This window comes from Salarias fasciatus, chromosome 12 (assembly GCF_902148845.1).
Source record: "Salarias fasciatus chromosome 12, fSalaFa1.1, whole genome shotgun sequence".
Classification (NCBI taxonomy): domain Eukaryota; kingdom Metazoa; phylum Chordata; class Actinopteri; order Blenniiformes; family Blenniidae; genus Salarias; species Salarias fasciatus.
In genome coordinates this window covers 31,614,989-31,626,842 of record NC_043756.1, presented here as the reverse complement: position 1 = coordinate 31,626,842, position 11,854 = coordinate 31,614,989, and the positions used below count along the sequence as shown (strand labels likewise).

The 11,854-nt window shown below is 51.9% G+C and overlaps 1 protein-coding gene across 2 annotated transcripts; it reads right to left on the bottom strand.

The window, feature by feature from the left end:
• Positions 1 to 632: 632 nt before the first annotated feature.
• card9 (caspase recruitment domain family, member 9) lies at positions 633 to 10,818 on the bottom strand. Of its 2 annotated transcripts, none has more exons than XM_030104929.1 (14): positions 10,812 to 10,818; positions 10,469 to 10,597; positions 9,901 to 9,970; positions 9,687 to 9,824; positions 9,098 to 9,216; positions 8,804 to 9,010; positions 5,303 to 5,377; positions 4,957 to 5,226; positions 4,758 to 4,883; positions 4,283 to 4,471; positions 4,126 to 4,183; positions 3,653 to 3,867; positions 921 to 970; positions 633 to 846 (listed from the first exon to the last, which is right to left on the bottom strand). In XM_030104929.1, exons 2-14 carry the CDS (start codon positions 10,580 to 10,582, stop codon positions 753 to 755), a joined length of 1,725 nt encoding a protein of 574 aa, XP_029960789.1. In that variant the 5' UTR covers positions 10,583 to 10,597; positions 10,812 to 10,818; the 3' UTR covers positions 633 to 752. The 2 variants fall into 2 exon arrangements, with proteins under 2 accessions (XP_029960789.1, XP_029960788.1); XM_030104928.1 differs by having other exon boundaries at positions 10,770 to 10,814.
• Between the last annotated feature and the right edge of the window lie 1,036 nt (positions 10,819 to 11,854).

Here is an 11,854-nt window from a genome sequence, read left to right as displayed (position 1 = left end):
ACCATACTAACTTACTGAGTATGCAGTGTGTCTGCACTGGCAGTATGCGATTTGTGAGTATGCGAGAAGTTCCCGGATGCATACTGCATTCGCCAGAAATGTTGAGTAGACATGGTGGGTTTACTACTCATACTGAAATTACCCAAGATGCAACGCGACGGACAGCGGGAGATGGCGAGCCAATCATCGTTGAAGAGCTGAAAAAAACTCAGTCGGTAAGGCATCGTAACTGGTCCAATTCCGTTAACGGGACAACGGTCCAAACGGCGATGCTAAGCGAGATATATTGCTGAAAGGTTGGCTTCTTGTTTTCAAAGTAAAAGCACAGATTTACCACCGAGGTTTTTTTGCATGAGAAAGGGGAAGGGGGGCTTTATTTTTGTGGAAATAACCGGGAGTGCGTTGCTCACTGCGGCTGGCTTAAATTTCGCCGAATTCGTCCGAACCAAATCCTAAACGGTTGGTATTCGGACCAATAAACGACACACTCGGCTCTGAACCACCACCTGTCACCTAATTTTAAAAAAAAAAATCTTGATAAAGTTCTACATTTGAAGAGTTCAGAGCTAGAGTGAAATCAGCTTTTGTAGTATCCTGTAGTGTAAACGCTTTGCATTCTGTCTGATGGACTGGGTGTGCAGTATGCAGTATGGACAGTATGGATATGGAAGTATGTAGTAGGCAGTAAGCGGTTTCGAACACAGCCATGGTCTCAGGTCTCAGTATCAGGTCAAAGGTCAGCGGGCTCTCGGTTACTCCGACACGACGACGTCGCTGCAGCTGCTGTCGTCATGGTTACGGGCCGTGTGCTCCCCACTGATGACCTTTGACCTCAGAGCACGCTTCCTGTCAGCAGAAAGGGGCGGAGTCAAACAGTTTGTTTTACACAAGAGAAAACAAGAAAATGCTGAAACACCGACCTGCGGTCACAGAACCGAGAGCGGATCCGGACTCCGTTGTTTCGCTTGTCCTGCAAAGAGAGAGAGACAGAGAGAGAGACAGAGACAGACAGAGAGAGAGACAGCCAGACAGAGAGAGAGACAGAGACAGACAGAGAGAGACAGCCAGACAGAGAGAGAGACAGAGACAGACAGAGAGAGAGACAGCCAGACAGAGAGAGAGACAGCCAGACAGAGAGAGAGACAGAGACAGACAGAGAGAGAGACAGAGACAGACAGAGAGAGAGAGACAGAGACAGACAGAGAGAGAGACAGAGACAGACAGAGAGAGAGAGACAGAGACAGACAGAGAGAGAGACAGCCAGACAGAGAGAGAGACAGAGACAGACAGAGAGAGAGAGACAGAGACAGACAGAGAGAGAGACAGCCAGACAGAGAGAGAGACAGAGACAGACAGAGAGAGAGACAGCCAGACAGAGAGAGAGACAGAGACAGACAGAGAGAGAGACAGAGACAGACAGAGAGAGACAGCCAGACAGAGAGAGAGAGACAGAGACAGACAGAGAGAGAGACAGCCAGACAGAGAGAGAGACAGAGACAGACAGAGAGAGAGACAGCCAGACAGAGAGAGAGACAGAGACAGACAGAGAGAGAGACAGCCAGACAGAGAGAGAGACAGACAGACAGAGAGAGAGACAGCCAGACAGAGAGAGAGACAGACAGACAGAGAGAGACAGCCAGACAGAGAGAGAGACAGAGACAGACAGAGAGAGAGACAGCCAGACAGAGAGAGAGACAGACAGAGAGAGAGACAGCCAGACAGAGAGAGAGACAGACAGAGAGAGAGACAGCCAGACAGAGAGAGAGAGACAGCCAGACAGAGAGAGAGACAGACAGACAGAGAGAGAGACAGCCAGACAGAGAGAGAGACAGCCAGACAGAGAGAGAGAGACAGCCAGACAGAGAGAGAGACAGACAGACAGAGAGAGAGACAGCCAGACAGAGAGAGAGACAGCCAGACAGAGAGAGAGACAGACAGACAGAGAGAGAGACAGCCAGACAGAGAGAGAGACAGCCAGACAGAGAGAGAGAGACAGCCAGACAGAGAGAGAGACAGAGACAGACAGAGAGAGAGACAGCCAGACAGAGAGAGAGACAGACAGACAGAGACAGAGACAGCCAGACAGAGAGAGAGACAGAGACAGACAGAGAGAGACAGCCAGACAGAGAGAGAGACAGAGACAGACAGAGAGAGAGACAGCCAGACAGAGAGAGAGACAGCCAGACAGAGAGAGAGACAGAGACAGACAGAGAGAGAGACAGAGACAGACAGAGAGAGAGAGACAGAGACAGACAGAGAGAGAGACAGAGACAGACAGAGAGAGAGAGACAGAGACAGACAGAGAGAGAGACAGCCAGACAGAGAGAGAGACAGAGACAGACAGAGAGAGAGAGACAGAGACAGACAGAGAGAGAGACAGCCAGACAGAGAGAGAGACAGAGACAGACAGAGAGAGAGACAGCCAGACAGAGAGAGAGACAGAGACAGACAGAGAGAGAGACAGAGACAGACAGAGAGAGACAGCCAGACAGAGAGAGAGAGACAGAGACAGACAGAGAGAGAGACAGCCAGACAGAGAGAGAGACAGCCAGACAGAGAGAGAGACAGAGACAGACAGAGAGAGAGACAGCCAGACAGAGAGAGAGACAGAGACAGACAGAGAGAGAGACAGCCAGACAGAGAGAGAGACAGACAGACAGAGAGAGAGACAGCCAGACAGAGAGAGAGACAGACAGACAGAGAGAGACAGCCAGACAGAGAGAGAGACAGAGACAGACAGAGAGAGAGACAGCCAGACAGAGAGAGAGACAGACAGAGAGAGAGACAGCCAGACAGAGAGAGAGACAGACAGAGAGAGAGACAGCCAGACAGAGAGAGAGAGACAGCCAGACAGAGAGAGAGACAGACAGACAGAGAGAGAGACAGCCAGACAGAGAGAGAGACAGCCAGACAGAGAGAGAGAGACAGCCAGACAGAGAGAGAGACAGACAGACAGAGAGAGAGACAGCCAGACAGAGAGAGAGACAGCCAGACAGAGAGAGAGACAGACAGACAGAGAGAGAGACAGCCAGACAGAGAGAGAGACAGCCAGACAGAGAGAGAGAGACAGCCAGACACAGAGAGAGACAGAGACAGACAGAGAGAGAGACAGCCAGACAGAGAGAGAGACAGACAGACAGAGACAGAGACAGCCAGACAGAGAGAGAGACAGCCAGACAGAGAGAGAGACAGACAGACAGAATACATTTTTGTCAGGTGATCTGAGCGCACGGTTCGAGTCCAGCAGTCTTGTCCTCCTCATCCTGTAACGTCACCCCGCCCACCGCTTCGGCCCACAGCAGAGCGGTGGGCGGAGCCCGCGATCCAGAAACAGAAAAAAAAATCCAAAATAGAGTCCAACACTAAATGATGATAAACTAAACCTGAGCCTCATTTTCTGTCAATCTTCAATGTGAGAGCAGACAAACGGCTGGTAGCAGAGGAGGCGGAGCTTAGCAGAGATTCCACCAATCACTGAAGAACAATGGAAATGAATGAGATCAAATTACAGCCGGCGGCTGTTTGACGGAGATCTCCCGTCTGTCTGTCGGCTTTAGAACCACTCTGAGATCCACTACTTCACTACGAGAACATTCAAGAACCTCACTGCTCCACTGCCAAGCATATGAGATCAATGTGGTTTGATGATTACCCATGATGCAACATTGCTGGCTCTTCGCCTGGTTTCACTGCTTCTCCCTGAAGGAGGACCGGTGTCGTGTACGTCCTCGCCATGCACCTCCTCGCCGTGCACCTCCTCGCCGTGCACGTCTTCTCCGTGCACGTCCTCTCCATGCATGTCCTCACTGTGCACGTCCTCGCTGTGCACCTCCACGCTGCTGCCTGAGTTCACCTCCACACAGCACGCTGTATCACCGGACATGAAGCCGTCAGTCCAACACGAGCCACACAACAACACACAACAACACACAACACCGTCCTGCTGGTTCAGCTGACAGTCACATCTCAACCATGATATGGAAACAAGACTGTGTTCTGGAGGTTCTTACAGTGAAACTGCTGTAGCTTCAGACTGTTGTAGCTTCCGAGTGTTCTATTTTCCAACTACTGTAGCTTCAGACTGTTGTAGCTTCAGACTGCTGTAGCGAATCGACCTGAACTGACCTTCTAGAATGTTGTCTGTTGACTCATCTTCTTCGTCACTGCTCACACTTCTGTCACACTGAGGAAGAACATGCCACCTTCATCATCATCATCATCATCATCCCAACCCCCCCCCCCCCCCCCCCCCCCCCCCCCCCCCCCTCCTTCTCTTCCTCACCTGGCTTGAGTTGCAGGTAATCCTGCGGAGGCGTGCCCTCAGCTGTAGCTCCTCCCCCTTTGACCTCAGCAGGCCAAGCTCCAGCCTATCAGAGTGCTCCGTCAGCTGCCGGACCTGCTCCCTGTACTGGTCCTTCTCCTGCAGGAGCTGCCGCGCCTCCTCCTGCCGCTCCGCCTGCGACGCCATCGCCTGGAACGCCAATCAGAGGGCTCACATCCTGTGACATCATCAGCCTGCACCCGGTCTGTTCCACACAGAGCCAATCACAACAGAGGAGGCTTTAAACAGGAGGAGATCCTGCAGAACCAGGCTGAGAGGAGAACCTGCAGAACCAGGCTGAGAGGAGAACCTGCAGAACCAGGCTGAGAGGAGAACCTGCAGAACCAGGCTGAGAGGAGAACCTGCAGAACCAGGCTGAGAGGAGAACCTGCAGAACCAGGCTGAGAGCAGAAGAACCTGCAGAACCAGCCCTCACCTTGTCCCTCTCCCGGATCACCTCCTCCAGCTGCCGCAGGGTCTGTTTGTTCTGCTGACGGTACATCTTGGCGTCTCCTTTCAGCTGAGCACAACGCAGCTCCAGCTCCTCCTGCTCCTCCACACTCTGAAAACACACAGCCACAGTCAGGGGGGGGGGGGGGGGGGGGGGGGCAGGAGGAACTGCCCCCTCCTCTCACCCTGGCTCTCTGCTCCTCTGCTCGGTGCAGCTCGGTTCTCAGTCTGAAGACGGAGGCCAGGAGGTTCTTCTGAGGGCCTCTGCGCTGCTGCTTCGCCTCCTCCTGTTTCTGCTCCTGGTTCTTCTCCTGGTTCTGCTCCTGGTTCTTCTGGTTCTGCTCCTGGTTCTGCTCCTGGTTCTGCTCCTGGTTCTGCTCCTGGTTCTCCTGGTTCTCCTCCTCCTGCTCCTGCAGCTGGTGGAGCTGGAAGCTCCTGGGGTCCAGGCTCCGGCTCTGAAACACAGGCGGTGTTCAGGTGTTGAGCTGCTGCTGCGCCTCCTCTCCCAGGAGTCCTGCCGGACGGCAGCACCTCCTGCAGCGGCCTCAGCGTGCGTCTCCTCAGCAGCCGGCTCTGACTCTCCGCCCGCATCTTCAGACGCTCCACCTGCAGAGGGGTCAGAGGTCAGAGGTCAACCTCATCATTTGTCCCTTGAAGGGCAATTTGCTGTGCAGCAGAATGTTAAATAAGTCCAGGAGACAGAAGAAGCAACAGCCAGGTGTAGTTCAACTGTAGCTCAGGTGTAGTTCAGGTGTAGTTTGGATGCTCGGGTGTAGTCCGAGTGTACTTCAGGTGTAGTTTGGGTGTAGTTCGGGTGTTCAGGTGTAGTTTGAGTGTACTTCAGGTGTAGTTTGGGTGTAGTTCAGCTGTCGTTCAGGTGTAGTTCGAGGGTAGTTCAGATGTAGTTTAGATGTAGTTCAGTGTAGTTGAGGTGTAAGTCAACTGCAGTTCAGCTGTAGTTCAGTGAAGTTCAGGCGTACTTCAAGTGTAGTTCAGTGCAGTTCAACTGTAGCTCAGGTGTAGTTCCACTTTAGTTCAGGTGTAGTGTGGATGCTCAGGCGTAGTTCGAGTGTACTTCAGGTGTAGTTTGAGTGTAGTTCAGCTGTAGTTCAGGTGTAGTTTGGGTGTAGTTCAGCTGTAGTTTAGATGTAGTTCAGTGTAGTTCGGGTGTAAGTCAACTGCAGTTCAGCTGTAGTTCAGTGAAGTTTGGGTGTAAGTCAACTGCACTTCAGCTGTAGTTCAGTGAAGTTCAGGCATACTTCAAGTGTAGTTCAGTGCAGTTCAACTGTAGCTCAGGTGTAGTTCCGCTGTAGTTCAGGTGTAGTTTGGATGCTCGGGTGTAGTCCGAGTGTACTTCAGGTGTAGTTTGGGTGTAGTTCAGCTGTAGTTCAGGTGGAGTTTAGGTGTAGTTCAGCTGCAGTTCAGGTGTAGTTCAGGTGTAGTGCAGCTGTAGTTCAGCTGTAGTTTAGGTGTAGTTCAGCTGTAGTCCAGGTGTAGTTTAGGTGTAGTTCAGCTGTAGTTTGGGTTTTCAGATGTTGTTCGAGTGTACTTGAGGCGTAATTCAGGCGTAAGTCAACTGCAGTTCAGGTGTAGTTTGGTGTAGTTCAGGTGTAGTTCAGGTGTAGTTCGGGTGTAGTTCAGCTGTAGTTCAGCTGTAGTTTAGGTGTAGTTCAGCTGTAGTTCAGGTGTAGTTCAGCTGTAGTTTGGGTTTTCAGATGTTTGAGTGTACTTGAGGCGTATTTCAGGCATAAGTCAACTGCAGTTCAGGTGTAGTTTGGTGTAGTTCAGCTGTAGTTCAGGTGTAGTTTGGGTGTAGTTCAGGTGTAGTTCAGGTGTAGTTCAGCTGTAGTTTAGGTGTAGTTCAGGTGTAGTTCGGGTTTTCAGATGTTGTTTGAGTTTACTTGAGGCGTAATTGAGGCGTAAGTCAACTGCAGTTCAGGTGTAGTTTGGTGTAGTTCAGCTGTAGTTCAGCTGTAGTTCAGGTGTACTTTGGGTGTAGTTCAGCTGTAGTTCAGGTGTAGTTCAGCTGTAGTTCAGGTGTAGTGCAGCTGTAGTTCAGCTGTAGTTCAGGTGTAGTTTAGGTGTAGTTCAGCTTTAGTCCAGGTGTAGTTTAGGTGTAGTTCAGCTGTAGTTTGGGTTTTCAGATGTTGTTTGAGTGTACTTGAGGCGTAATTCAGGCGTAAGTCAACTGCAGTTCAGGTGTAGTTTGGTGTAGTTCAGCGTTAGTTCAGGTGTAGTTCGGGTGTAGTTCAGCTGTAGTTCAGGTATAGTTCAGCTGTAGTTTAGGTGTAGTTCAGCTGTAGTTCAGGTGTAGTTTAGGTGTAGTTCAGCTGTAGTTAGGGTTTTCAGATGTTGTTTGAGTGTACTTGAGGCTAATTCAGGCATAAGTCAACTGCAGTTCAGGTGTAGTTTGGTGTAGTTCAGCTGTAGTTCAGCTGTAGTTCAGGTGTAGTTTGGGTGTAGTTCAGCTGTAGTTCAGGTGTAGTTTAGGTGTAGTTCAGCTGTAGTTCGGGTTTTCAGATGTTGTTCGAGTGTACTTGAGGCGTAATTCAGGCGTAAGTCAACTGCAGTTCAGGTGTAGTTTGGTGTAGTTCAGGTGTAGTTCAGGTGTAGTTCGGGTGTAGTTCAGCTGTAGTTCAGCTGTAGTTTAGGTGTAGTTCAGCTGTAGTTCAGGTGTAGTTCAGCTGTAGTTTGGGTTTTCAGATGTTTGAGTGTACTTGAGGCGTATTTCAGGCATAAGTCAACTGCAGTTCAGGTGTAGTTTGGTGTAGTTCAGCTGTAGTTCAGGTGTAGTTTGGGTGTAGTTCAGCTGTAGTTCAGGTGTAGTTCAGCTGTAGTTTAGGTGTAGTTCAGGTGTAGTTCGGGTTTTCAGATGTTGTTTGAGTTTACTTGAGGCGTAATTGAGGCGTAAGTCAACTGCAGTTCAGGTGTAGTTTGGTGTAGTTCAGCTGTAGTTCAGCTGTAGTTCAGGTGTACTTTGGGTGTACTTTGGGTGTAGTTCAGCTGTAGTTCAGGTGTAGTTCAGCTGTAGTTCAGGTGTAGTGCAGCTGTAGTTCAGCTGTAGTTCAGGTGTAGTTTAGGTGTAGTTCAGCTTTAGTCCAGGTGTAGTTTAGGTGTAGTTCAGCTGTAGTTTGGGTTTTCAGATGTTGTTTGAGTGTACTTGAGGCGTAATTCAGGCGTAAGTCAACTGCAGTTCAGGTGTAGTTTGGTGTAGTTCAGCGTTAGTTCAGGTGTAGTTCGGGTGTAGTTCAGCTGTAGTTCAGGTATAGTTCAGCTGTAGTTTAGGTGTAGTTCAGCTGTAGTTCAGGTGTAGTTTAGGTGTAGTTCAGCTGTAGTTAGGGTTTTCAGATGTTGTTTGAGTGTACTTGAGGCTAATTCAGGCATAAGTCAACTGCAGTTCAGGTGTAGTTTGGTGTAGTTCAGCTGTAGTTCAGCTGTAGTTCAGGTGTAGTTTGGGTGTAGTTCAGCTGTAGTTCAGGTGTAGTTTAGGTGTAGTTCAGCTGTAGTTCGGGTTTTCAGATGTTGTTTGAGTGTACTTGAGGCGTAAGTGAGGCGTAAGTCAACTGCAGTTCAGGTGTAGTTTGGTGTAGTTCAGCTGTAGTTCAGCTGTACTTTGGGTGTAGTTCAGCTGTAGTTCAGGTGTAGTTCAGCTGTAGTTAAGGTGTAGTTTAGGTGTAGTTCAGCTGTAGTTCGGGTTTTCAGATGTTGTTTGAGTGTACTTGAGGCGTAATTCAGGCGTAAGTCAACTGCAGTTCAGATGTAGTTTGGTGTAGTTCAGCTGTAGTTCAGCTGTAGTTCAGGTGTAGTTCAGGTGTAGTTCGGGTGTAGTTCAGCTGTAGTTCAGGTGTAGTTCAGCTGTAGTTCAGCTGTAGTTCAGGTGTAGTTTAGGTGTAGTTCAGCTGTAGTTCGGGTTTTCAGATGTTGCTTGAGTGTACTTGAGGTGTAATTCAGGCGTAAGTCAACTGCAGTTCAGGTGTAGTTTGGTGTAGTTCAGTGTAGTTAGTAGTGTAGTAGAGGTCAGAGGTCCCCCACCTGGATCTGCAGGTCCCGGTTGCTGAGCAGGGCGTCGCTGCGGTCCTGGTTCAGGGTGTTGATCTGCTCCATCAGGGTGTAGTTCTGCTCTCGCAGGCGCTTCACCTCCTCGCTGCTCCTCTCGCGCTCCTCCTGCAGCTTCTGCAGCCGCTCCGTCAGCTTCTTCAGCTCCCGCTCCAGGAGCTGCTGCTGGCGAGACCACGCCTCCTGCAGGAGGCGCAGGGCGCTGAGCTCTGCTGCTGCTGCCGCTGCCCCTCCCCCTCCCCCTCCCCCTCCAGTAGTTGCCCCGCCCACCTGTTGCTTAGCGACGGAGCAGGCCTGCTGCCTCCTCCTCTTCTCCTCCTGCAGCGCCCTCTGCAGGCGGCTCAGCTCCGCCATCAGGAAGGCCGAGAGGGCCGACTCCCCTGCAGTGTCTGGAAACAACAACAACAACACAACAACAAGACAACAACAACAACAACACAACAACACCACAAGATAAGCATAATGAGACAAACCAACCAAGAAAAATACAACAAGAAGACAAGATCAGACAACACAAGAACAATGAGACAAACACAACATGACAACAACAACAAGACAAAAACAAGTCTCTTGGTAGTCCTGGTCTGGGTCTTGGTCTTGGTACTGGTCTGGGTGGTCCTGGTCTTGGTAGCCCTGGTCTGCCTCCTGGTCTGGGTCCTGGTCTTGGTAGCCCTGGTCTGCCTCCTGGTCTGGGTCCTGGTCTTGGTAGCCCTGGTCTGCCTCCTGGTCTGGGTCCTGGTCTTGGTAGCCCTGGTCTGGCTCCTGGTCTGGTTCCCGGTCTTGGTAGCTCTTGTCTGGATCCTGGTCTGAGTCCTGGTCTTGGTAGTCCAGGTCTTGGTCCAGGTCTTGGCCGACTGACCAATCAAGATGCTGAACTTCTTGTTGGGCTCCTTCCCGGTGATCCGGCTGTACAGCTGAGGATAGTCCAGCTCCAGACTCTCCAGGAAGGCCGTGTAACCTTTGACCCCCGTTCTCTGCAGCATGTCCAGCAGGGCTCCTGAAGGCCAGAGGTCACAAGTCCGGGGTCAGAGGTCACCGAGTCTGATGCAGATTCAACAAAACACCCGACGTACCGACTTTCCTCCTCCGGATGATGAGCGAAGGGTCGTTGAAGAGCTGCTCCTCATCCTCAGCGCTGATCACCTGACAGGACCACAGCCAATCAGAGGCCGGGGGCGGGGCAGCAGTACCACAGCCAATCAGAGGGCGGGGGCGGGGCAGCAGCACCACAGCCAATCAGAGGGCGGGGGCGGGGCAGCAGCACCACAGTCAATCAGAGGGCGGGGCGGGGCAACAGCACCACAGCCAATCAGAGGGCGGGGCTGGGCGGGGCGGGCGGGGCAGCAGTACCACAGCCAATCAGAGGGCGGGGCAGGGTGGGGCAGCAGTACCACAGCCAATCAGAGGGCGGGGCGGGGCAACAGCACCACAGCCAATCAGAGGGCGGGGCGGGCGGGGCAACAGTAACACAGCCAATCAGAGGGTGGGGCGGGGCGGGGCAGCAGTACCACAGCCAATCAGAGGGCGGGGCGGGGCAACAGCACCGCAGCCAATCAGAGGGCGGGGCAGGGCGGGGCGGGGCAGTAGTACCACAGCCAATCAGAGGGCGGGGCGGGGCGGGGCGGGGCGGGGCAGCAGTACCTTGCACTGGCGCAGGTAGGGTGTGATCCTGGACGGCTCGATGTTTTTGATGAGCAGCATCCTGAAGTCGTCCAGCTGCAGCCAGCAGAGGTCGTCCTCACTGGGAGAGTCCATGAGAGAACCGGAGAACTGCGGAGAGAACACACACTACTGCACACAGAACTACACACTACTGATACACACTACTACACACAGTTCTTTAAATATCTACTGCACAGCATTACACACACTCCAGACAGTACTACACACATTTCATACAGTATTACACACTACAGTCAGTGCAAAACTCAGAAATACACACATTACCACACACACTCCACAGTGTTCCAGACCCTCCAGCTACCTGTTCTCCGTCCGCCGCTCAGGTTTTATTTGAAGTGCATCTTCTGAGCAGCTCTGCTTCGGGCTTTAAGCCCCGCCCCCCTCTGACGGGATTGGCTCAGGTGAGTCTGAACCTACCAATCACAGCAGCGAGCTGCCAGGTGGAGTCAGACTCTCTTCCTCCTTTCAGCCTCAGAAAGAGGAACCATCAGGAACAACCCCACCCTGAGCCCCCCTCACACCCTGAGCCCCCCTCACACCGGGAACCGGACGGAACCGAGAACCGGAGCCGGTTCCGCCCGAGAGGAGCCGAGAACCGAGGAACCTCCGGTCAGCGGCACTCAGAACCAAGTGTTCTGCTGCGTTTGGGGCTCACAGCTCCCAGAGCAGAGGGATCCTGAATCCGGTTCCAGATCTAACAGGAAGTCGAGACGGTTCCTGTTAGAAGGGCGTGCAGACAGGTGAGAGGAAACAGGAAGCGAGCGAAAGGAGAAGTGGAAAAAAGAGGAACACACACACACACACACACACACACACACACACACACACACACACACACACACACACACACACACACACACGCTCAGTCTTGTATTTCTATCCTTGTGGGGACCGTCCATTGACTCCCATTCATGTCTAGCCCCTAACCCTGACCCTTACCCTAACCCTAACCCACACCACAACAAAGCCTAACCCTAAAGAAATGTTTTTGCACTTTTACTTTTTTCAGTAACAACAACATGGTCAAGAAAACACTGTTTCTCCTACTTAGGACCGGAAAAAGGTCCCCACAAGGCACGTCGTTCCACGTTTTGCTATCCTTGTGGGGACTTTTGGCCCCGACAAGGATAGAAATACGAGAACGCACACACACACACACACACACACACACACACACACACAGGTCCTCTGATCTCCTGCTCACATCTATAGAAATTCTGAGGCTCTTCAGATATTTTCCAGTGAAAACCAGGGAGAGAGAGTGTGTGTGCGCGCGTGTGTGTGTTCGTATGTGTGCGTGTGTGCCTGTGTGTGCCTGTGTGTGTGTGTGTGTGTGCGTGTGTG